Here is a 25762-nt window from a genome sequence, read left to right on the forward strand (position 1 = left end):
AGCGGGACATCCCTGGTTCAGTGGTAAAGAATCCACCTTACAATGCAGGGGACGCTGGTTCGATCCCTGGTCAGGGAACTAATACCCCACGTGCCATGGGGCAACTAAGCCTGCACGCCACAACTACTGAGCTCTCGCACCTCAGTGAGAGAGCCCGCGTGCCGCAAACTACAGAGCCCACGCGCTCTGGAGCCTGCGCGCCACAACTAGAGAGAGAAAACCCGCAGGCCACAACTAGAGAGAAGCCTGTGCACCGCAATGAAAGATCCCACATGCTTCAACGAAGATCCCGTATGCTGCAACTGAGACCCAACACAGCCAAAAATAAATTAAATAAATAAATAAATAATTAATAAATCTTAAAAAAAAAGGATTTAGTGTGCTGGAAGGTCAAGTGAAGGTTCAAAATAAGCTACTTCAGGTCAATTCAACAAATATGTAGTAAGAGTCTACTATACGCTAAATATTGTGCTTTCAAAGAAAATAAGAAAAAAATAAGACAATGACCCTTGCTCTCAAGGTGTTTTTAGTCTAACAGGAGAGAAAAACAAATAAACAGTTTAATGGTTACTATGACAGTAATATATATGGAGGAAGGGAATTAGCTCAGAAGTTACCTATTCCAGGACTCCTCAGGGACAGGCTGTATTTTGAAAAATCAGTAGGAATTAATTAAAACTTGAGGAGGAAAGGAATTCTAGACAGGCATTAGCATGATCAAAGACACATGAAGAATGAAATGGCCCTGGACATGCAGTTGGAATACAGGCAGTTTGTTATTATAGAAGTATAAAGAGTGAGGCACAGTGATGAGAGATGCGATTTGAGAAATAAATAGAAAGAAGATCATAAAAGTTTTATACAGCTAATGAGGGAGCTTGGTCTTTATCCTTTTAGTGATAGGAAACTAATGAAGGGTTTTAAGCAAGAAAGATTTGAGTGTTAAGTTACATCACTCTGCTGTCAGCGTGGATGACAGATTTAAAGATGGTAAGGCTGGAGAGAGGGAGACAAAAGAAGACTAACCTATCAATTTTCTGAGGAGGGTTGCCATGTCTTATTTGCCTCTGTATCCCCGATGCCTGGCACAGAGGAGCATAACAAATGTTTGTCAAAAGAATGAAGGCATCACTGCAATAGTTCAGGGATAATGGGGACTTTGGCAGTAGAGGAAAAATAGAAAAAAACAGATATGAGAAGTATGAGCTGAGGTAAAATTAGCTGAACATGGTGATAGTCTGGATATGAAAGATGAGGGATAGGAAAGAGTCAAGGGTGACTCTCAGGTCTTTGGCTTGGGGAACTGGGAAGACAGGTATCCCCATTCTGACACAGAATGAATGAGGAAGAACAGAAGTATAGAAAACAATGAGTTCCATTTTGGATATGCCAAACAAGAGGTACTTAGGTATGTGTAAGTGGGTATATTCAGCAAGTGCTTAAAGAGAACAGGTCTGAGACTCAGGAGGAATTAAGGCTAGAGACTTAGTAATCAGCAGTATATAGACAGTAGTGAAAACTGTAAGAATGAAAAAGATATTAGGGATTTTACTATATATATATATATATATAGAGAGAGAGAGAGAGAGAGAGAGAGAGAGAGAGAGAGAGAGAGAGAGGGAGAGACTGTAAAAGGTTAGAATTAAAAACTAACTCCAGGGCTTCCCTGGTGGCGCAATGGTTGAGAATCTGCCTGCTAATGCAGGGGACACGGGTTCGAGCCCTGGTCTGGGAGGATCTCACATGCCGCGGAGCAACTAGGCCTGTGAGCCACAACTACTGAGCCTGCGCATCTGGAGCCTGTGCTCCGCAACAAGAGAGGCTGTGAGAGTGAGAGGCCCGCGCACCACGATGAAGACTGGCCCCCGCTTGCCACAACTAGAGAAAGCCCTCACACAGAAACGAAGACCCAACACAGCAAAAATAAATTAATAAAATTAATAAACTCCTACCCCCAACATCTTTAAAAAAAAAAAAAAAAAGGAACTGACTCCAGGTACTAAATCTTTGTGTATTCCTAATTGCATATTCGTAACGTTTTTATTTTAATAAATTTATTTATTTTATTTATTTATTTGTGGCTGCGTTGGGTCTTCATTGCTGCACATGGGCTTTCTCTAGTTGCAGTGAGTGGGGGCTACTCTTCATTGCAGTGCACGGGCTTCTCATTGCAGTGGTTTCTCTTGTTGTGGAGCACAAGCTCTAGGCATGCAGGCTTCAGTAGTTGTGGCTCACAGGCTCTAGAGCGCAGGCTCAGTAGTTGTGGTGCACAGGCTTAGCTGCTCCGCGGCATGTGGGATCTTCCTGGACCAGGGACCGAACCCGTGTCCCCTGCGTTGGCAGGCAGATTCTTAACCCCTGCGCCACCAGGGAAGTCCCACATATTTGTAACTTTTAAAAAATAAACTAATCACTATAAGGATTCTTTGGCATACAGATTTCTTTATTTTAAATGTAGTGAATGAGAGAAGACAGGTTCTTCAAAGTTCATATTATGAACAACATTCGTTCAAGATAGTGACAAATACTGCAAATCAGATATTTGATAAGGCACTTGTATCCAAAATATAGAAAGAACTCTTACAACTCAACAATAAAAAGACAAATAATTCAATGTACAAACAGGCAAAGGATTTGAATAGACATTTCATACACACACACACACACACACACACATACACATACCCACATTGCTGGGGAAAATGTAAAATGGTACTGCCACTTTGGAAAACAGTTTGGAATTTCCTCAAAATGTAAACATAGAATTACCGTATGAGGGACTTCCCTGGTGGTGCAGTGGTTCAGAATCTGCCCACCAATGCAGGGCAGACGGGTTCAAGCCCTACTCCAGGAAGATCCCACAGGCCGCGGAGCAACTAAGCCCATGTGCCACAACTACTGAGCCTGTGCTCTAGAGCCCAGGAGCCACAACTACTGAGCCAGTGCTCTGGAGCCCACAAGCCACAACTACTGAAGCCCGTGTGCCCTACAGCCCACACGCTGCAACTACTGAGCCCATGAGCTGCAACTACTGAGCCCATGTGCTGCAACTACTGAAGCCTGCATGCCTAGAACCCAAGCTCCACAACAAGAGAAGCCACCACAATGAGAAGCCTGCGCGCCGCAACAGAGTAGCCCCCGCTGGCCGCAACTAGAGAAAGCCAGCGCACAGAAACAAAAACCCAATGCAGCCAAAAATAAATTAAAAAGAATAAAAATTCAATCATCTATGTCTGAGTCCAAATCTTCTAGTGCATCTAACTGTCTGCAGATGATCCATGAACAGCTGTCAGAAGCAGACATCCACAGGCACATCTACAGCTTATGTCTCACCTTCATGCACAGCTCCGCCTTGTCAAAGCCCATCAGCATGTTGATAATGTCAAATCCAGAGGTAGACTTATTTTTTTGATGGACTCCTCGAATGAGTGCACACAAGGTCTGCAGAGATGAGAGAAAGAATTCTTTCTAGAAAGGAAGTCTCAAAATGCAAAGGGCATTGGATCAGTAGTTTCACACTGCAACCTCAGAACCTTCTCCTTACACAGCTGACATTCAACTGCTCTATTCTCTGAGCTCCAAAACACAGTCTGGGTCTTAATATGTGCAAAATCCAGAAATGAAAAGAGGAACAGCAACTGAAACTGTTGTCATCCTCTTTTTTTTATTTTCTGGCCATCCACTTTTTAAAAATTACACTGCAGACAAAGACTGGAAGGTGATATTCAAAAATAAGAAACAGGGGGCTTCCCTGGTGGTGCAGTGGTTGCGAGTCCGCCTGCCGATGCAGGGGACACGGGTTTGTGCCCCGGTACGGGAAGATCCCACATGCCGCGGAATGGCTGGGCCCGTGAGCCATGGCCGCTGAGCCTGCATGTCCAGAGCCTGTGCTCCGCAATGGGAGAGGCCACAGCAGTGAGAGGCCCGCGTACCGCAAAAAAATAAAAATAAAAAACAGTTCTTGAGTTTGAATCATGGGATTGGTGGAGCTTTCCTTTATTTAACATTAGTTTTAGAATTTACATAATAGTTTACCATTTTTAATAACTATAGAGGTCCCTATATGATAACAACCAATCAACTCAAATCTTAAAAATTCATTACAATCCCCATCCACTACTTACTAGCTGTGTGAGCCTGGACAAATTAGTTAACTTTTCAGTGCCTTATTTTTCTCAGCTATAAAATGGGAATGATAATAGCATTAACCTCATAGGGATGTTGTGATGGCTATGTGAATTAATACTGTAAGGCACTTAGAATACTCCCTGGAACTTTGTTAAAGTTCCTGGAATAGTGCCTGGAACTTAACTTTGTTACAGCTCAATAAATATCAGGTATTATAATAAATGTACTATATTTTTATGGGTCACCAAGTGGCTTAATGTCAATTTATTTTCACTGGACTAAAATCAGTTTATAATTCATGCCCCCACAGTAAGCCACTATAATTACAGGAAGTACAATTTCCAACTTTCATTTCAACTTTCAATTAATGAGTCACTACAACTGTGATGCTCGAAATGTAGAATTTACTGTCCAAGGGTTAACAAAGCTACAGGATAAACATGGTCCTTCTCTCTGGGGCATCAACTCAAGAGGTAATTTCTACATTTTACAGATGAGAAAACTGGGGCTCACAAAGTGATCTGTCCAACTTGTAAGTTAGAAACTTAAACCCAATCTACCAAAAGTTCCAACAAAATCCTTTATGCTGTCATCAGTTCTTCATATTCTAAGCTTGTCAATCACTACCCTAAATACTCAGCCCAATCTAGGCTACACTGGAGCTACTAGACTATAAACTCTAGAAATTTTGCCCATCATTCATTCAAAAAAATTTACTTCTAGAATGCTATTTGCCAGGCACTGTTCTACACACTAGGAACAAAGTATTGAATAATACTGTCTTTGCCCTCAAGAAGCCTATAATGTATCCCACCAGCTCAATGCTTAGCACATAACAGTAATTCAAGAAATAATGAATGTAGTTCAAGAATAATGAATATTCCTCACGATCATGCCACTTAGCATTAAGAATAGTGATTCTTAGGGCTTCCCTGGTGGCGCAGTGGTTGAGAGTCCGCCTGCCGATGCAGGGGACACAGGTTCATGCCCCGGTCCGGGAAGATCCCACATGCTGCGGAGCGGCTAGGCCTATGAGCCATGGCCGCGGAGGCTGCGCGTCCGGAGCCTGCGCTCCGCAACGGGAGAGGCCACAACAGTGAGAGGCCCGCGTACCGCAAAAAAAAAAAAAAAAAAAAAAAGAATAATGTTTTTAGAGTTGCAGACCTTTTTGAGAATCTGACAAAAGCCCCCTCTCCAAAAAAAATGTTCATATACACATAACGTACATTTACACATAAAATATTACATGTAACTTCAGGGAGTCAAGGACCTTCTGAAACCTCACATTAAGAAAATACTGTTTATTTGATTAAGAAAGTCTTCTGATTTTTGCTGTAGACTAATCAACCTTGCCAGAGTTTCCTCTCTCTCTCTTCCTGTCCTCAAGTAATAATAAAAATTCTGTCAAACAATCCTCCTTGGCATTAGATCAAATTATAAAATGGACAAGATAACTACTATAGGCGTCAATTTGTTTAACCAGGAAGATGGCTAAACAAACATGGCATAGATGTTTGATTACTTAAAGAAATAAAGAAAAAACAAAGAAAGCAAGCCTCAAACCTAAGGGCAATTTTAGGTTCCTCAAGTTCCAATAGATGTATTACAATTTCTTTCTCCTATTAAACAAGACTTCCCCAGTCTCCCAGCCTTGTACCTGCAATGCATTGACCACTCGAATTGGATGCTCCTCTCCCAGAGCCTGGATGCAGTGTTGAAATAAGCAATTAATATTTTCCTTGATCTTCATTAACTCCTCACCATCAAGAGATTCCAGCTTGCCTTCTAGGTACTCTAAATTCACCTAACGAGGAAACAATAAGGGCCTGAGTGCATTTTTACTGCAGCACCTAGAACACATGTGAAGGCAATCTCAGTTACCAGGAAAATCCACAGGTGCCACCAAGTCTTACCTTCATAAGGAAGAGCTCCTCCCAAAATCGAGGACTGCACTTACTAGGGTCCTCTGTCTGAAACCGGAAGATAAGTATATTCAATACCCCCAGCTAACACCAAAGCATTAAGAACACATTTGAAAGGGTCACTACACATAATCAACCTTACCTTTCACAATTAACTTTGAAAATGCTTGGTCATTCCAAACAGCTATAATGGGGAACAAGTTTTTTGGGTTCTTTTCCCAAATGGAAGACATTGTGCATGGATATATATTCCCTGCACCAAAAGTTAAATGGCTCAAAGAACCTCCCTCAAATCTTTCTCTTCTTAGCAAGAAAAGAACCTAGCCATCTGAGTCAGTTAGTCATATTATGATATATCCCCATTGTATTTGTATGGTACTCAGTTTTCAAAGCCCATTCACATACATGAAATACAATGGCCCACTGAGCCAGGTAGGGTAGATATTATCATTATCCTCCTTTTAGGAAATAGAGTCCACAAGACTTACACAAGTGCAGGAGCCAGAACCCAGATCATCTAAGTAATACTGCCATGATTTTTACAACATCCTGCTTCTACTTGCCCTCCCGTATGCATTTAGTCCTCTGTACAGAGCCTGTAATATTCTCTTTTCTTACTTCAAATTGGTCCATAATTAGCAAAATTATGGTGCTAAAATCCAAATTTTCTTAGCAATAATTTTCAAACAGAAATTCTAGGAAGTTAGAGGCTTCTGGTTAGTGAGTGAAATAAGAAAAAGAGAACCCTTACTTCACAGGAAAGCTAATGACATAAAACCAGTATGTCAATTGCCTGCTATCACCTTACCTTAAATTGACCTTTTAAAATTACTACCAAGAACTAATGTCTTCATTAGATAAGAACTTCTGATCAAATAAGAAGATATTATCCTAGGAATCTCCTCTGGCTTTTTAATTGAGAATGACATAAAGAAGCAACATTTCTGGCCTTCTAATAAGGTTCTCATTTAGTGAATTCTTTCTATCCCTTTCTCTCAAGTCCTGCTCCCCAAGAGGGGCCACACATTGACCCTCACACTTCTGTAATATCATTTTGTTGTTTATATATGAAACAGGGAATTCATGGAGCTGGCATTTCCCATGCTCAAAGCTCTCTCAAGCAGGAGTCATATGTATACCAAGCTTATTACTTAACATAGAAAGAGCCCTAATAGGATCCTAATAACCACTCATTTTCTCTGTATAGCCACCTATACTGCCCTGGGCAATTCTGTATTAACTGTCGGCATGTCAAACTTTGTCTCTAAGGCTTGCCAAGAATTAGATGTTTTACTTGATCAAGTTATTTATCCAAGGCCATGTGGCAAAACTGAACAAGTAAGGACTCTGGAGTCAGACACTAGGGTTCAAATCACAGCTCCTTCACTTTCTAGCTGTGACTGCCAGTTTTCTCATTATCATGCTCTTTTACATGGCACATGTAAAAACATAGCCTTCTTGCAGCATTCTTGTCAGAATTAGAGCTAATGTATTTGGTGATGCATTTAGAACAATGTCAGGCACATAGTAGGAACTCAAGAATCTCCCTCAAATTCTTCTCTTCTTAGCGAGAAGTGAACCTAGCCATCTGAATCAATTAGTCATATTATGATGCATCCCCATTGTATTTGTATGTTGCTCAGTTTTCAAAGCCCATTCACATACATGAAATACAATGGCCCAGTGAGCCAGGTAGGGTAAATATTATCATTATCCTCCTTCTAGGAAAGAGAGTCCACAAGATTTACACAAGATATGGTTAACTCCTTTTACAAGTATTACATGTTTTAAATGTTTACATGTACTACTAATGACCAGGATTTCAGAAGTCAAGTACATCTGCAGGGTTTCTAATCACTCTAACCTTCCCTGATAGGGTACATTTTACAACACAGGCTTGGACCATGGTCAATAAGCAGTTCTGAAGACCCAAAGAAATCCCCTAATCTAATTGCTAATAATTCCTCAGTCTTCTCATAGAATTGGAAGATGAGATAGTCTAACTAAGCAATTGTTTTGTCCACTAACAACTTGAGATGGAATATAATAGTGCATCTTTTTAAAATATCTGAATTAGATAGAATTCTAGAGCCAAAAGGAAATTCAAGGGACATCTAGGATAGAAAGGTCCTTATGTCAAATCATAAGGGGACTTCCCTGACGGGCCGGTGGTTAAGACTCCACGTTTCAACTGCAGGGGGCACAGGTTCAATCCTTGGCCAGGGAACTAAGATCCCACATGCCACGAGGCACAGCCAAAAAAAAAAAAAAAAATCATAAGGAAGAAAAGTCTTATAGATATCAGAAAAGAAGTTTCCTGAGCCTTCCTCCCTCCTTTCAATTGTTTTACCCAGCTCAAGGCAACAGTCTATAAGAACAACATAATAACAATCTATATTAAAATTAACACATGATCATAATTTCTACCATGAGAGAGCTCACCCTCACCCTTGTTCTCTCTCTTTCTCCCTCTGAAGAACTAGAAGGTAGCAGGCAGAGGTGAGGTTATTTCTCATTTTGGAACAAGAAACTAAGGAGTCAACCTGTGCCCAATGTCAGGGCTCCAGGCCTTACCATGAAGATCTCATCATACATCAGCACCACTTTTTCCTTCAGTGGTTTTTTGTAGGCTGAAGATTTCCTGAGCAAACCCCCTCGTTTCTCTACCTGTGCCATGGTTAGAGAATCTGTGAAAAGAAAGCCACAGTTAGTGCTAGAAATGCTCTCTAAGATGTTGGAGAATCTACTGAAATACCTCTCAATGGGAAATTTTTTAGGAAGAAGAAATGATAAACAACCATGCTATAGATTTTGTGCATCTGTCCAACGCCCCCTTCTCTAACCAGGTAATTTCAAGGTTTAAATCATTACTTGGCTTACAGCACAACACATTTTACATCCTTAAAACATGCCAGTGGACAAGACTTAAAGAAGATGCAAAACCAAGCAGGAAAGTGTAACTAGCTCCATCTTTAATAACTCTGGCCACATATCTGACGCTGATGGAAGGAAGGCTGCAAAGCACACGCTGCCCACAGACTGATGATGAAGTTAAATTTCAAGTATTGATCGAGCTTAGGACCATTAAGACAGGAAGTGTGCTGCAGACTGACGAGCTCCATTGATTTCCCCAAAGTAAGCAGGTCTTCCTCACTGCAAAGTACTTGCCCTTCACTGCCTCATAAATCACACTGCACTTGACCATCTTCAGAAATTCCTCTGGAAAGAGACCCAAGGCAGAAAACAGCAGTTAAAAGACCAAAAGTTAAATTTAATTTCAAAATAACCAAAAATAACAATATATTCCTTTCAAGTTTCTATTTTTAATATTTATTTATTTGGCTCCACTGCGTGTTAGTTGCAGCACACAGATCTTCATTGCAGCATGCGGGCTCTTTTAGTTGTGGCATGCATGCGGGATCTAGTTCCCTGACCAGGGATGGAACCCGGGCCCCTTGCATTGGGAGCTCACAGTCTAAACCACTGGACCACCAGGGAAGTCCCTCAAATTTAATTATACATATATTTGTAACACTGTACTGCAGATCAAACTTCAGAGTATTTTTTTAATTCTATATAAAAGCAGTTCCATGAACCATGCTCAAATTTTCCCATCTTGCTTCAAGGAATTCTCAATTTTTTTCAAATGAGAACTTGAAACCCCACAGGTCTCCATGTGGATTTACACATATTCTCTCACTTCCCAGATTCTTTCTATTGTTGACAAAATTCCTCTCTTTCTCTTAAATCCTAGGCTCTAGTTGTGAAACTTAATCTCACCCAGTAGCAAGTATGGATGGTAGTGAGGAGACGGATTTCACTTCCAGACAAATCCAACACAGCAAAAAATTAATTTTGTTCAATGATGTTTGGAAAATATATACTACCTTGCAAATCAAAATTTTGTTTAAGGAAGAGATGCATCCAATAGCATAAAAGACTGTATCTCAAACATCATCTATCTCTAATACATATAGCCAAAAAGGAGATTCACTTTTGAGCACTAAAAGCACAGAAAATTTCAACTGGATGTTAAGCATCCTTAGCACAGAGACTATATCTTACACTTTTTCCATAAGCACGTGGCTCATGGTAAATGCTCAGAGTATGCTTATCACTGACTGATTCTACATGGTGGAGACCTGAGAAGTCCTAGGTCTGACCTAAAATTTTAGTTAGATCTGTCTCTATCAAAGCCTCACTAAGCCCTCAAATTCCTTTACGATCCAGAGAAAACTGAAGGAAAAAATAACAACAAAAAAAGAGAAGATTCTTTCAGGCAATTTATACTATATTGATCATGGCTTTGCCTTAAAGCATGAAATACAGCCTCCATTCAAAACATTCTTGTGTCTTTTAAATAGGTTGTCAAGAGGAAGATGTCCTTATCGGGGGAAAATAAATTGGAAATCAAGAGGATCCTATTAAAATAAATCAAAAGCAATGCAATTCTAAGCTTAGTGGATACAGACCTTTCATGTGCTCAGCTTCAACCAGTTGATTAACAAGAATAGTGGGAACCACAAGTCCCTGGATGTTAAAAGCAAATGTTTACAAACATCTCCCTCTGAGGATTTATAATTAAGTTACTGCTAATCAATGTCCAGCCCAAATCTAATAAACTCACTTTCTCTATTTCAGAATCAATACTTTCTAATAAGCAAAAGGGAATAGGAGAGGCGGGAAAAACAATTTCAACCCGAAGTACCAAATTTCCTAAGAAATTAAATTGTTTTCATCACTCTCCTTCCATTTGGAACAGGGGGAAATTCAACCAAAGGCCTCAACACATTACTCTCTGTCATCATCACAGGCACCTGGAATTTACCACCCAAGCTGTCTGAAGTGTGACTGGAAACTGACAACATAAAGTCTCCTCCTTCTGCCAGCACTTCTACCCATTAAGCACAGCAAAGAAGGGTGTTTCTAGGGTAATAGATTGGAAGAAGTGTAGAACTCTTACAAAAGTCTTTCTGGGGTCTCAGAAATTAAGCTTGTGCTTCCAAATTTGAAAGTAAAATATCTGACTGGTAAAGCAGTAAACTGGAATACATCAGTAATGTGAGTGTAATCTGTTTATATCCTCCCAGTGTTTCTTTCCTCTTTCACAATCCTCCCCTGCTGTAGAGAGAACGAGTACCAGCTGAGGAGCAGCAAGACATAATGGAACAAACAACCGGCAGAACTGACACTAGAACACAGCTCTCCCAACCAACTAGATGACACTGAGTAAATCATCGTGCTTCTCAGTTTCCTTACAAGTAAAACTAGGGGACTGGACTAGACATATCATCTAATGATTCTCTTAGCATCCCTGAAATACCACAAACACATAGGAAACACCTAAATATTATAAAGCACTAGTTTAGGCACTAAGGTGTTACAAAGAGGAAACTACAGACCGGATCCTCTAGGAGCTCACAATCTATTAGCGGAGACAGGCACAGAATAACCCACAGCACAAGGCAAATCATGAGAAATAGAGTAAAAGTACAAAGAAAATGCTATGGGACTACAAGGAAGAGAAAAAAGCATTCTATGAGTACGCTATGACCTCTGTTGATCTAGGCTTTTAAATCCTTCTAGCGAAGAAGTAAACACAGCAAAGCCACGGCAATCCCACAGAAATGTCATCTTAGACATTAACACAGTTTCTCAGAAATAAGACATACAGTAGACAAAGTATAAAAAAGAATTAGGCAACTTTTCAATACTACTTTCACCTACCACCAAACTTTGGAATGGCTTCAAATCCCCCAAACTCAATGGTAAATCAATGAAGTCTTTCATTCCTAAACCTCAGGGGCTGCTGGTCCCATGACCTGCAGCACAACTTCTCTCTGAAAGACCAAAGTCATACAACTTTTTAAGAACTATATCTTAAAGCAATCCAGCCACACACTTCTTAAATGCACATCAGTTCACATCCCTACAGGATAAAATAATCAAATATCAAAAACCTAAAGCCAAACACTTCCAATGGCTTACAAGCAAGGAATGCTAGTTACACTTAACTAATTATTCATTTATTTTACTGTCTTCTTGAGCACAATACATGCCAACTCTAGTATCAGAAAATTAATCTAATAGAAATTCACTCTGATTTCCAGAGTTACCAGTTAATCTATCAAAAGTCTTGGTATTGTATCTATGTGAGATGATGGAGGTTAACTAAATCTGTTGAGGTAATCATTTCCCCAAATACATAAATCAAACCATTATGCTGTATACCTTAAATATATACAGTAATGTCTGTCAACTATTTCTCAATAAAACTGGAAAAAAATCTAAAAAAAAAGTCTTTGGTTTTAGTCCCAATTCTTATACACTTATTCTATAACCTTAAGTTTCCTTTCCCTTCCTGGCTTGAATTTGCCAATCTGTAAAAAGAAGCCATGCCAAGGATGTGCAGAAAAGGGAACCCTTGTACACTGCTGGTAGGAATGTAAATTGGTACAGCCACTATGGAAAACAGTATGGAGGTTCCCCAAATATTAAAAATAAAACTACCAGGGCTTCCCTGGTGGCACAGTGGTTAAGAATCCGCCTGCCAATGCAGGGGACAGGCACTTGAGCCCTGGTCCGGGAAGATCCCACATGCCACGGAGCAACTAAGCCCATGCACCACAACTACTGAGCCTGCGCTCCAGAGCCCACGAGCCACAACTACTGAGCCCGTGTGCCGCAACTACTGAAGCCCATGAGCCTAGAGCCCATGCTCTGCAACAAGAGAAGCCACTGCAATGAGAAGCCCATGCACTGCAATGAAGCCCCCCGCTCACCACAACTAGAGAAAGCCTGTGCATAGCAACAAAGACCCAATGCAGCCAAAAATAAATAAGTAAAATAAATTTATTGAAAAAAAAATTATATGTGGAATCTAAAAAAAGTCAAACACATAGAAATGGAGTAGATTAGATTGGTGGTTGCCAGGGGATGGGGGATGGGGCAAATCGAGAGATGTTGGTCAAAGGGTACAAACTTCCAGTTATAAGACGAATAAGTTCTGGGGATCTAACATACAACCCAGTGACTATAGTTAACAATACTGTATTGTATATCTGAAAGTTGCTATGATTAAATCTTAAATGTTCTCACCACAAAAAACGAAAAAAAGTGACTATGTGAGGGAATCGATGTGTTAACTAACTTCATCATGGTAATCATTTCACAATATATATGTGTATCAAATCATCGTATTGCATATCTTAAAATTATACAATGTTATATGTAAATTATATTTCGATAAATGGGGGGAGGGCATGGAACAGCTCTCTGTAGGCTTTCAATGCAATGGTCTGGAGTTCTAGGCTCATACTTGTAATGGACTATTAGCAAGTATCACCCTCACACTTCACTGTCCAGGGACGCTCCAAAACACTAGTGTAGGTAGATGCTAAGGTAAACATCCCAAAACATTTCAACCAGTATATAAGAAAAGAAAAAGGAGAAGAGAAAGAAAAGAAGAAGGGGAAAGAAGGAAAATTAATAAAAATAAATGTGCCCATCATCTAGGAAGAAAAAAACATGCACAGATCAGGTGTTCATTCAACAAACATTGATCACCTAAGCATTAGGGATACAGCAGTGAACAAGCAGACAAGATCCCTGCTCTCAGAGTTTTCATTCTAGTAGAGGAAGAAAGACAAGTTAAGTTGAGACAATGATAAGTATCTTGAAGACAAATTGTCTAGGGGTACTACAACAGATTGCAGATTAAAGGCCTCTATGGGAAGTGATATGTGGACTGAGATCAGAATAACAGAAAGAAAACAGCCATGTGAAAATCTTGGGAGAAGTGTTCAGACAGAGGCAATGGCAAGTGCAAAGGCTCCAAGATTTGAACACACTTGGCATGTTCAAGAAACAGAAATGCCAGAGTGCCTATAGTACAAACATTCCCTTTTTGAAAGGTTTTTGTAAAACTTAGTCAAGTGGGGCTTCCCTGGTGGCGCAGTGGTTAAGAATCCACCTGCCAAGGCAGGGTTCGAGCCCTAGTCCGGGAAGATCCCACATGCCGTGGAGCAACTAAGCCCTGCGCCACAACTACTGAGACTGTGCTCTAGAGCCTGCAAGCCACAACTACTGAGCCTGCGTGCCACAACTACTGAAGCCCGCATGCCTAGAGCCCATGCTCCGCAACAAGAGAAGCCACCACAACGAAGAGCAGCCCCAGCTTGCCGCAACTAGAGAAAGCCTGTGCACAGCAACAAAGACCCAACGCAGGAAGGAAGGAAGGGAGGGAGGGAGGGAGGAAGGAAGGGAGGGAGGGAGGGAGTACAAACTAATGATTTCATTTATGTGAAACTCAAAAAGGCAAAATTAGTCTACGGTGACAGACATCCGAATAGTGGTTACCCTGGGTGGGGAGATGAGTGGGAAGGAGCACAAGGAAGCCTTCCGAGGTGCCAGAAACGTGGTTTATCTTGACCCGAGTGGAAGTCACACAAATATGTACATGTGTAAAAGAATTATCAAGTCATACACTTCACATTATGTACACTATTCCTCAACCTAAAATACTGCATGTGCTCATATACGTATATGAAAATTTAACAATACCCATGCAGAACACTAGAACAAAGGCTAATAGGGACCCCACCTTGCACACATAGGACACTGATCTAAAATAACCACCAAAGAGTTAACACTTATTTCGTACTTGCTACATACCAAGCACTGTTCCAAGCACTTTATATACATTAATTCATTTCATCCTCACAACAAACCTATGATCCAGGAACTTTACAATAAGAAAACTAAAGCATGAAGTGGTTAAAAAACAAAAATTTAAAAATTTGCCAGGATAAGTGAAAGTAGGGACTCAAACCCAGACAGCCTGATGTTTGAGTTCAGCCTTTAACCACTGTACTATACTGAGGAGGAATGAGCAGAAGTAGAGTAACCTACACATAAACAAAGCTGAGCATCTGCAAAGAAACCGAAGAGGTTCCAGGTAAGTGAGGAGGAAACGTATATGCTCACTGACCTTAATGAACAAACTCTGGAATGTCCAGATATCTTGAGTTTCATCACTAGTTTGCCGGTAGGTAGATGTGCCACGGTAGGAAGTAAAAGATAACTGTCTGATACATGCATATGTATATAAATATTGATAACGGTAAAGTGAAAAAGAGACAAATTAATGAAATAGTAGAAAACTTCGGAAAAACTAGAGAGGAATCTGAGTTTCTATTCAAGTTGACAGAGGTATTCAATATGGTAAACAGAAAACAAATTTTAACAAGGCCGAAAGACACTGATATCCACTACAGGATTTAATTGATACTATTTTAACTGAGCTAAGTCAGTGCTCTGAGGATAATTCTCCACCAAAACTTCATTATGAATGGAAAGATATTGTAAAAAATGCTTTACCCCTGCAGAGCCGTGATCACATGTTTCAGAATCTCCTGGCATGCCTCCTGGAAAGGTAGACTCCTAAGCCCCCCTCCCCACTACTGAAACAGATTTTTCAAGATAAGGATTAGAGGTCTACATTTTTTTTTTTTTTTTTTTTGCGGTACGCGGGCCTCTCACTGTTGTGGCCTCTCCAGCTGCAGAGCACAGGCTCCAGACGCGCAGGCTCAGCGGCCACGGCTCACAGGCCCAGCCGCTCTGCGGCATGTGGGATCCCCCCGGACCAGGGCACAAACCCGCGTCCCCTGCATCGGCAGGTGGACTCCCAACCACCGCCCCACCAGGGAAGCCCAGAGGTCTACATTTTTAATAATCACTCCAGTCAGTGGTTCTCAACTGGGGCAATTCTGCCTCCCAGGGGACATTTGTCAATGCCTGGAGACATTTTTGGTTGTCACAACTGGGAGGGAAGGTACTACTAGCATCTACTGGGTAGAGGCCAGGGATGCTGCTAAACATCCTGAAGTATACAGAACAGTTAACACAACAAAGAATTATATGGCCCAATAAGTCAATAACGCCGAGGTTGAAAAACCCTGCCCCAAATAATTCTGATGCTCACTAAAGTTTGAGAAGTACTCATCTGAGCCTTAAATCAGGCCTTCAAAAGAAAGGAGCATCTGGACAGAAGATGATTTTGAGAGGATGAATAAAACTTCTGCCATCTCTAGAAAAGGCACTGGAGCAATCCTTACCTACTTCCAGCTCATTCCCCCCATATTAACTCACCAACGCATCCCCTTTCCTTAGGATCTTAGCCGCAGTTTGCCCATCTGTGAAGGATCACTACAAAACACACTGACTATAGTAATCCACAATGCCTAGTGAAGGAGATGAAAACCCTGTCTGCCCAAGAGATGTGGCTGAGTCAGATATTACCATTCCACTGTCTGACAATAAGCCATTCACCCAACACACAAGAGGGGGCAATATGTTTATAAAGCCAGAAATAGCCTCCTCCAAGACTCTCCTAAAAAGAGTTCCCTAGTTCCTCTAGATGCGAGGTTTTTTTTAAATCTTTAGGCAAAAGTTATCTGCTCCGTATGTTCTTCTGCAAGGCATCCCACACTCTCAAGGTAAACACTAGCACTATAATGCAAGGCATTTCTACCTCCAAATACCAACACTTCGTTTCTCAAACTAGCTCCTAACATGCCTCTTCCTTTCTGAAGGCCCCAAGGATTTAGCTCACTTGCTGCATTCACATACTGCTGTTCCACATGATTCCCTGCCATACCTTCTCTCAGTAGCATGGGACACAGGTTCCCTCAATTGCACCCTATAGATTGGCTCTAAAACCAGCCTATAACTCCTTTCCATTTTAATGGATTTTTACTGCTAGTCACTCCAAGTCTTTCATACCTCCAAAATGAAAATAAAGTGAGGCCTGCATTCTTGAAGCCACCTCTCTAAATTCCCTTCATAGAGAGCTCCAGGACAGGCCACCACTCTTCTGTTCTTTTACAGTTTTTTTATCGAATTTTATTTTACTTATTTTTTTATACAGCAGGTTCTTATTAGTTATCCATTTTATACAAATTAGTGTATACATGTCAATCTCAATTGCCCAATTCATCCCACCCCCACCCCACCACTTTTCCCCATTGGTGTCCATACGTTTGTTCCCTACATCTGTGTCTCTATTTCTGCCTGGCAAACTGGTTCATCTGTACCATTCTTCTAGGTTCCACATATATGCGTTAATATACAATATTTGTTTTTCTCTTTCTGACTTACTTCACTCTGTATGACAGTCTCTAGATCCATCCACGTCTCCACAAATGACAGAATTTCGTTCCTTTTTATGGCTGAGTAATATTCCATTGTATATATGTACCACATCTTCTTTATCCATTCATCTGTCAATGGGCATTTAGGTTGCTTCCATGACCTGGCTATTGTAAATAGTGCTGCAATGAACATTGGGGTGCATGTGTCTTTTTGAATTATAACTTTTTCTGGGTATATGCCCAGTAGTGGGATTGCTGGGTCATATGGTAATTCTATTTTTAGTATTTTAAGGAACCTCCATAATGTTCTCCATAGTGGCTGTATCAATTTACATTCCCACCAACAGTGCAAGAGGCTTCCCTTTTCTCCACACCCTCTCCAGCATTTATTGTTTGTAGATTTTCTGATGATGCCCATTCTAACTGGTGTGAGGTGATACCTCACTGTAGTTTTGATTTGCATTTCTCTAATAATTAGTGATGTTGAGCAGCTTTTCATGTGCTTCCTGGCCATCTGTATGTCTTCTTTGGAGAAATGTCTATTTAGGTCTTCTGACCATTTTTTTGATTGGGTTGTTTGTTCTTTTAATATTGAGCTGCATGAGCTGTTCATATATTTTGGAGATTAATCCTCTGTCCGTTGATTCATTTGCAAATATTTTCTCCCATTCTGAGGGTTGTCTTTTCGTCTTGTTTGTAGTTTCCTTTGCTTTGCAAAAGCTTTTAAGGTTCATTAGGTCCCATTTGTTTATTTTTGTTTTTATTTCCCTTACTCTAGGAGGTGGATCAAAAAAGACCTTGCTGTGATTTATCTCAAAGAGTGTTCTTCCTATGTTTTCCTCTAAGAGTTTTATAGTGTACAGTCTTACATTTAGGTCTCTAATCCATTTTGAGTTTATTTTTGTGTATGCTGTTAGGGAGTGTTCTAATTGCATTCTTTTACATGTAGCTGTCCAGTTTTCCCAGCACCACTTATTGAAGAGAATGTCTTTTCTCTACATTATATCCTTGCCTCCTTTGTCATAGGTTAGTTGAGCATAGATGTGTGGGTTTATCTCTGGGCTTTCTATCCTGTTCCATTGACCTATATTTCTGTTTTGGTGCCAGGACCATATTGTCTTGATTACTGTAGCTTTGTAGTGTAGTCTGAAGTCAGGGAGTCTGATTCCTCCAGCTCCATTTTTTCGCTCAAGACTGCTTTGGCTATTCGGAGTCTTTTGTGTCTCCATACAAATTTTAAGGTTTGTTGTTCTAGTTCGGTAAAAAAATGCCATTGGTAATTTGATAGGGATTGCATTGAATCTGTAGATTGCTTTGGGTAGTACAGTCATTTTCACAATATTGATTTCCCAATCCAAGAACATGGTATATCTCTCCATCTGTAGGTATCACCTTTAATTTCTTTCATCATTGTCTTATAGTTTTCTGCACATAGGTCTTTTGTCTCCCTAGGTAGGTTTATTCCTAGGTATTTTATTCTTTTTGTTGCGATGGTAAATGGGAGTGTTTACTTCTCTTTCAGATTTTTCATCATTAGTGTATAGGAATGTAAGAGATTTCTGTGCATTAATTTTGTATCCTGCAACTTTACCAAATTCATTGATTAGCTCTAGTAGTTTTCTGGTGGCCTCTTTAGGATTCGCTAGGTAGTATCATGTCATCTGCAAACAGTGACAGTTTTACTTCTTCTTTTCCAATTTGTATTCCTTTTATTTATTTTTCTTCTCCCATTGTCGTGGCTAGGACTTCCAAAACTATGTTGAGTAATAGTGGTGAGAGTGGACATCCTTGTCTTGTTCCTGATCTTAGAGGAAATGCTTTCAGTTTTTCACCATTGAGAATGATGTTTGCTGTGGGTCTGTCGTATATGGCCTTTATTATGTTGAGGTAGGTTCCCTCTATGCCTACTTTCTGGAGAGTTTTTATCATAAACGGGTGTTGAATTTTGTCAAAAGCTTTTTCTGCATCTATTGAGATGATCATATGGTTTTTCTTCTTCAATTTGTTAATATGGTGTATCACATTGATTGATTTGCCTATACTGAAGAATCCTTGCATCCCTGGGATAAATCCCACTTGATCAGGGTGTATGATCCTTTTAATGTGTTGTTGGATTCTGTTTGCTAACATTTTGTTGAGGATTTCTGCATCTATATTCATCAGTGACACTGGTCTATAATTTTCTTTTTTTGTAGTATCTTTGTCTGGTTTTGGTATCAGGGTGATGGTGGCCTCACAGAATGAGTTTGGGAGTGTTCCTTCCTCTGCAATGTTTTGGAAGAGTTTGAGAAGGATGGGTGTTAGCTCTTCTCTAAATGTTTGAAAGAATTCACCTGTGAAGCCATCTGCTCCTAAACTTTTGTTTGTTGGAAGATTTTAAATCATAGTTTCAATTTCATTACTTGTGATTGGTCTGTTCATATTTTGTTTCTTCTTGGTTCAGTCTTGGAAGGTTAAACCTTTCTAAGAATTTGTCCATTTCTTCCAGGTTGTACATTTTATTGGCACAGAGTTGCTTGTAGTAGTCTCTCAAGATGCTTTGTATTTCTGCAGTGTCTGTTGAAACTTCCCCTTTTTCATTTCTAAATTTATTGATTTGAGTCCTCTCCCTCTTTTTCTTCATGGGTCTGGCTAAAGGTTTATCAATTTTGTTTATCTTCTCAAAGAACTAGCTTTTAGTTTTATTGATCTTTGCTATTGTTTTCTTTGTTTCTATTTCATTTATTTCTGCTCTGATCTTCATGATTTCTTCTACTAACTTTGGGTTTTGTTTGTTTTTCTTTCTCTAGTTCCTTTAGGTGTAAGGTTAAATTGTTTATTTGAGATTTTTCTTGTTTCTTGAGGTAGGCTTGTATTGCTACAAACTTCCCTCTTAGAACTGCTTTTGCTGCATCCCATAGGTTTTGGATCATCGTGTTTTCGCTGTAATTTGTCTCTAGGTATTTTTTGATTTTCTCTTTGATTTTTTCAGTGATCTCTTGGTTATTTAGTAACGTATTGTTTAGCCTCCATGTTTGTGTTTTTCACTTTTTTTTCCCTGTAATTGAATTCTAATCTCATAGCGTTGTGGTCAGAAAAGATGCTTGCTATGATTTCAATTTTCTTAAATTTACTGAGCCTTGATTTGTGACCCAAGATGTGACCTATCCTGGAGAATGTTCCATGTACAATTGAGAAGAAAGTGTAATCTGCTGTTTTTGGATGGAGTGTCCTATAAATATCAATTAAATCTATCTGCTCTATTGTGTCATTTACAGCTTGTGTTTCATTATTAATTTTCTGTTTGGATGATCTGTCCATTGGTGTAAGTGAGGTGTTAAAGTCCCCACTATTATTGTGTTACTGTCGATTTCCTCTTTTATAGCTGTTAGCAGTTGCCTCATATATTGAGGTGCTCCTATGTTGGGTGCATATATATTTATAATTGTTATATCTTCCTCTTGGATTGATCCCTTGATCATTATGTAGTGTCCTTCCTTGTCTTGTGTAACATTCTTTATTTTAAAGTCTATTTTATCTGATATGAGTATTGCTATTCCAGCTTTCTTTTGATTTCCATTTGCATGGAATATCTTTTTCCATCCCCTCACTTTCAGTCTGTGTGTGTCCCTAGGTCTGAAGTGGGTCTCTTGTAGACAGCATATATATGGGTCTTGTTTTTGTATCCATTCAGCGAGCCTGTGTCTTTTGGTTGGAGCATTTAATCCATTCACGTTTAAGGCAATTATCAATATGTATGTTCCTATGACCATTTTCTTAATTACTATGGGTTTGTTTTTGTAGGTGCTTTTCTTCTCTTGTGTTTCCCACTTAGAGAAGTTCCTTTAGCATTTGTTGTAGAGCTGGTTTGGTGGTGCTGAATTCTCTTAGCTTTTGCTTATCTGTAATGCTTTTGATTTCTCCATCAAATCTGAATGAGATCCTTGCCGGGTAGAGTAATCTTGGGTGTAAGTTCTTCCCTTTCATAAGTTTAAATATATCATGCCACTCCCTTCTGGCTTGTAGAGTTTCTGCTGAGAAATCAGCTATTAACCTTATGGGAGCTCCCTTGTATGTTACTTATCATTTTTCCCTTGTTGCTTTCGATAATTTTTCTTTGTCTTTAATTTTTGTCAAATTGATTACTATGTGTCTCAGCGTGTTTCTCCTTGGGTCTATCCTGCACTTCCTGAACTTGGATGGCTATTTCCTTTACTACGTTAGGGAAGTTTTTGACTATAATCTCTTCAAATATTTTCTCCAGTTCTTTCTCTCTCTCTTCTCCTTCTGGGACCCCTATAATGCAAATGTTGTTGCATTTAATGTTGTCCCAGAGGTTTCTTAGGCTGTCTTCATTTCTTTTCATTCTTTTTCCTTTATTCTGTTCCATGGCAGTGAATTCCACCATTCTGTCTTCCAGGTCACTTATCCGTTTTTTTGCCTCAGTTATTCTACTATTGATTCCTTCTAGTGTATTTTTCATTTCAGTTATTGTATTGTTCATCTCTGTTTGTTTGTTCTGTAATTCTTCTGGGTGTTTCCTATTTAATTCTTCTAGTTCTTTGTTAAACATTTCTTGCATCTTCTCGATCTTTGCCTCCATTCTTTTTCCGAGGTCCTGGATCATCTTCACTATCATTATTGTGAATTCTTTTTCAGGAAGCTTGCCTATCTCTTCATTTAGTTGTTTTTCTGGGGTTTTATCTTGTTCCTTTATCTGGTACAAAGTCCTCTGCCTTTTCATTTTGGCTATCTTTCTGTGAATGTGGTTTTCCTTCCACAGGCTCCAGAACTGTCCACCCTTTTGTTCTATCATTTCTGTTTTTTTTAATTACTGGGGATGGAATTCCTCACTCATTCCTCCAAATATTTCAGAGCACAGCCTCCCACTCAAGGTGGTATATAATAATAAATAACACTACTGAGTAGTCACTATGTACTTGGCACTATTCTAAGTGATTTAAATATGCTGTACTTAATCCTCACAATAAACAAATGAAGTAGGTACTAATACCATAATTTTACAATGAGGATGTTACTTTGCCCAAAGTAACAGATTTTAAGTGGTACAGCCACTAAATCTTTCTGTCTGGTAGCCCTTCTCCCTATGAGAATATCTTGTTAGTGCAAAAAAAGCAGGTGCTAACTAGTAGAACATTCAAAATCCAGATTCAGTTAAAATTCTATGGAAACTCCAAACTGATATCCATAATATCAACATTCCCACTTGATCCAAGAAAAGTCAGTCAACTCAGGACATCATCTGACAAGCATCATCCCTATTTTCTAGATGCTAGGATAGAACCAGCCTGATTCAGTAATAAGCACATGTGCCACTATGGGGCAGCGTCTATATCTTGTGTGTGCTCTGAACAGCGCTCACCTCAGAGTGAGTATTTAGGCTACACTTGAAAGTGGAATTAACTCAGGGACTTTCCCAAGACTAAACAGCAAGTGGCAAAACCAGGACTTCTGCAGTCTCTACTCTGGATATCAGCCATAGTCTGTACCTACTAGAAGTGAACTAGCTTCACAGAAGAGAATTCAGTCTGGTCCCATCAGAATCTACTGAGTCTGCCAACTTTCACAAACTAATAATACAGATGAAGAGGTTTAAATAAACATGACCACCTCAGGTTCCCTTTCAAATGATTTTACACAAGAAGGAATGCACTTGCACCTTCAGAAGGAGGAACCAACTTCAAATTGACAGGATTTCAGGAAACTCTGATTGAAAATCACATTTTTCTGACATCTCCCAGAATGAGAATTCATTGTAAGATCCTCTTCTCAATGAGCAGCAGCCTCTTATAAATTAATACTGTCTATCTCCTGCTCATGCCCTGAACTTCCTCAAGCAGCAACACATCACTCATATCTTCTTCATTTCCTTTCCTGTTGACCCATACAAACCTCATGAATACCACCTAAGTATAAAATGAAAATTATAAGACAGACTCCCATAATCTTCTTAAAGAAAGCCCAAAAGGTAACTTCGACCTGGCAAAGTAAACTGATTTCCTGCTAGCTTAACTAACATTTATTGAGAGCTTATAATAACACAGGCATTGTATAAGGGGAAAAGGGATGCAAAATTATTGAGGTATATGGTCCCTGCCTTGAGAAGCTCACTATTAAGTGGAAGAAGGGCATATTCTAATATTTCCTTATAAAGAAATAAACATTATTTTCCCAGGATTTTTTTTCAAATATGTCCTCACTTACTCCAAGCTATTGCCAAGATATCAAGCTCACCAGGCCTCCTTACTTCCAGCTGCCTAGTAACATCTCCATGTGCATATCCCATGACAACATGATCTCAGCATACCAGACTAGCTCCCCTATACCTCTTTCTATAGCCACCCAAACCTTAAAAAAATCTGCTCTAGGGCTTCCCTGGTGGCGCAATGGTTGAGAGTCCGCCTGCCGATGCAGGGGACACAGGGTTGTGCCCCGGTCCGGGAAGATCCCCCATGCCGCGGAGCGGCTAGGCCCGTGGGCCATGGCTGCTGAGCCTGCGCATCCGGAGCCTGTGCTCCACAACGGGAGAGACCACAACAGTGAGAGGCCCACATACCGCAAAAAAAAATCTGCTCTACTTTTACTAATCCATATCCTGGTCAATGAAATTCCCATTTACCCAATTTCTCAAATTAGAAAACTTAGCCCACTGTCTCTCCCCAGTCACTAAATCATATTACAGCTATCTTAGAAATATTTCTAAAATCCATTCCCCTCCTCTTCATTCCCATGGCCACATTTTATTCAGACTCTCAGTCAACTGCAACAACTCTAATTAGTCTCACTGCCTCATTTCTCATTACCTTAATCTGCACTTGTCACTCCCTAACATTAAAACGCTCCAATACCTCCCTACTCTCTTTTCAGTCTCACCTGGCAATTTCCCCACCACACATCCTGTTCTGGACAAATTTCTGACACTTAAACATCATGTTATTTTTTTTTCCTCACACTTTCACCATGCCTTTACTCATGCTGTTGTCTCCATCTGGAATGCCTTTCTTTACTTGTGCAACCTCCTACCCATCTTCCAACACCCAACTCAAGTATCTCCTCCCTACAAACATTTCCCTGACTTTCCAGGCAATGGTAATACTTCCTTCACACCATATAAATTCCTTTTAATGGATATGTAACACACAACACTACAATTTTCATGTGAATATGTCTCTCTGATGTTCTTGAAGAAAGATATTCATATTTCTAACCCCAGTGCCAGTTACATAATAAGTGCTCAATAGGGACTTCCCCAGTGGTCCAGTGGGTAAGACTCTGCACTCCTAATGCAGGGGGCCTGGGTTCGATCCCTGGTTGGGGAACTAGATCCCGCATGCATGCCGCAACTAAGAGTCCGCATGCCACAACTAAAAAGTCCGCATGCTGCAACTAAAAGATGCCACATAGGTTAAGAATCCACCTGCCAGTGCAGGGGACACTGGTTCAAGCCCTGGTCCAGGAAGATCCCACATCCCATGGAGCAACTAAGCCCATGCGCCATAACTACTGAAGCTGCGCTCTAGAGCCCATGAGCCACAACTACTGAACCCGTGTGCCACAACTACTGAACCCGTGTGCCACAACTACTGAAGCCCGTGTGCCCAGAGCCTGTGCTCCGCAACAAGAGAAGCCACCGTAATGAGAAGCCTGCGCGCTGCAACGAAGAGTAGCCCGCGCTCGCCGCAACTAAAGAAAAGCCTGCGCGCAGCAATGAAGACCCAATGCAGCTATAAATTAATTAATTAAAAATAAAAAATAAAAATGAAAGATGCCACATGCCGCAACAAAGATCCCACATGCCGCAACTAAGACCCGGTGCAGCCAAAAATGCATTAAAAAGAAAACTTAACAAGTGCTCAATAAATGTGTGTTTAATAAATTGTGTGCCCTCATATATCCTGGATCAATTTGTTATTTGGTTATTTTCCCAAAATTTTATGGATTCTTGAACTTGGCTCTATGTAAAAGTCCAACTTTCATAACACTGCTTTGAGTTTTCAAGAGGTTTTATTATTATTATTCAAATGTCGAACAAGTGTAGGAATTATAATGCCTAAACATCCAATGAAAATACGTTAAAGGCTCCCCTATTCATTAAGGAACGAATGAGAGTCCCCCTTCACAATCCTAACTAGAAGGATCCACCTTTCTCTAGACTGATTGATCTGATATCCGGAAAAGCCCTCACATAGGAACTACTGTGCACACAAGACCAACTGAAGGTACACCCAAAATAATTCCAATTAACTTGTGCTAAATTAAGAGCAGGGACACAAATCCTATTTGCCCTGGTTTACAAAGTCAGAGAGAGTATAGAATAGCAAAGAAACAGCTCTCACTGAACTCAAAACTTTTTCTGGAGAGGAAGAATTGGGGAGGGTCGGATGATCCACATTTATTCGGGCCTGCCCAAGTTTCTACTTCCCCATGTCGAAAGGCAGCACTCCTCAGTTTCTGATAGTTCTTCCCCAGGGAACCAGTTTTTATCTCCTATTTCTTCCCTACACTTGCCTGGAAACAGGTTCGTTTCCCAGGTTCACACAGAGTAACCAGAGAAAACACGGT

General features: G+C 40.2%; 1 protein-coding gene and 1 non-coding gene across 9 annotated transcripts in view; one reads left to right on the plus strand and one right to left on the minus strand.

Moving 5' to 3' along the window:
* The window catches only part of ARMH3 (armadillo like helical domain containing 3), a 176667-nt gene that overhangs the window by 145763 nt on the left and 5142 nt on the right, over window positions 1–25762 (minus strand). For 6 of the 8 annotated variants that reach the window (XM_027112371.1, XM_027112376.1, XM_027112372.1 and 3 more), the window contains exons 2-5: window positions 8625–8737; window positions 6042–6098; window positions 5786–5932; window positions 3334–3441 (exon numbers count right to left, since the gene is read on the minus strand). In XM_027112371.1, the coding sequence (XP_026968172.1) occupies window positions 3334–3441; window positions 5786–5932; window positions 6042–6098; window positions 8625–8726 (414 nt within the window). In that variant the 5' untranslated portion in view covers window positions 8727–8737. Of the gene's footprint in view, window positions 1–3333; window positions 3442–5785; window positions 5933–6041; window positions 6099–8498; window positions 8546–8624; window positions 8738–25762 lie in introns of those variants that run through there. The other 2 variants (XM_027112375.1, XM_027112374.1) reach the window with 2 other exon arrangements.
* Window positions 24447–24519, plus strand: TRNAR-CCU (transfer RNA arginine (anticodon CCU)). Its single transcript has one exon. It is a non-coding gene; the product is annotated as a tRNA-Arg (tRNA).

The sequence above is a fragment of the Aethalodelphis obliquidens genome, unplaced genomic scaffold (genome assembly GCF_003676395.1).
Source record: "Aethalodelphis obliquidens isolate GAN/ISIS:26980383/991018 unplaced genomic scaffold, ASM367639v1 scaffold11, whole genome shotgun sequence".
Lineage (NCBI taxonomy): Eukaryota > Metazoa > Chordata > Mammalia > Artiodactyla > Delphinidae > Aethalodelphis > Aethalodelphis obliquidens.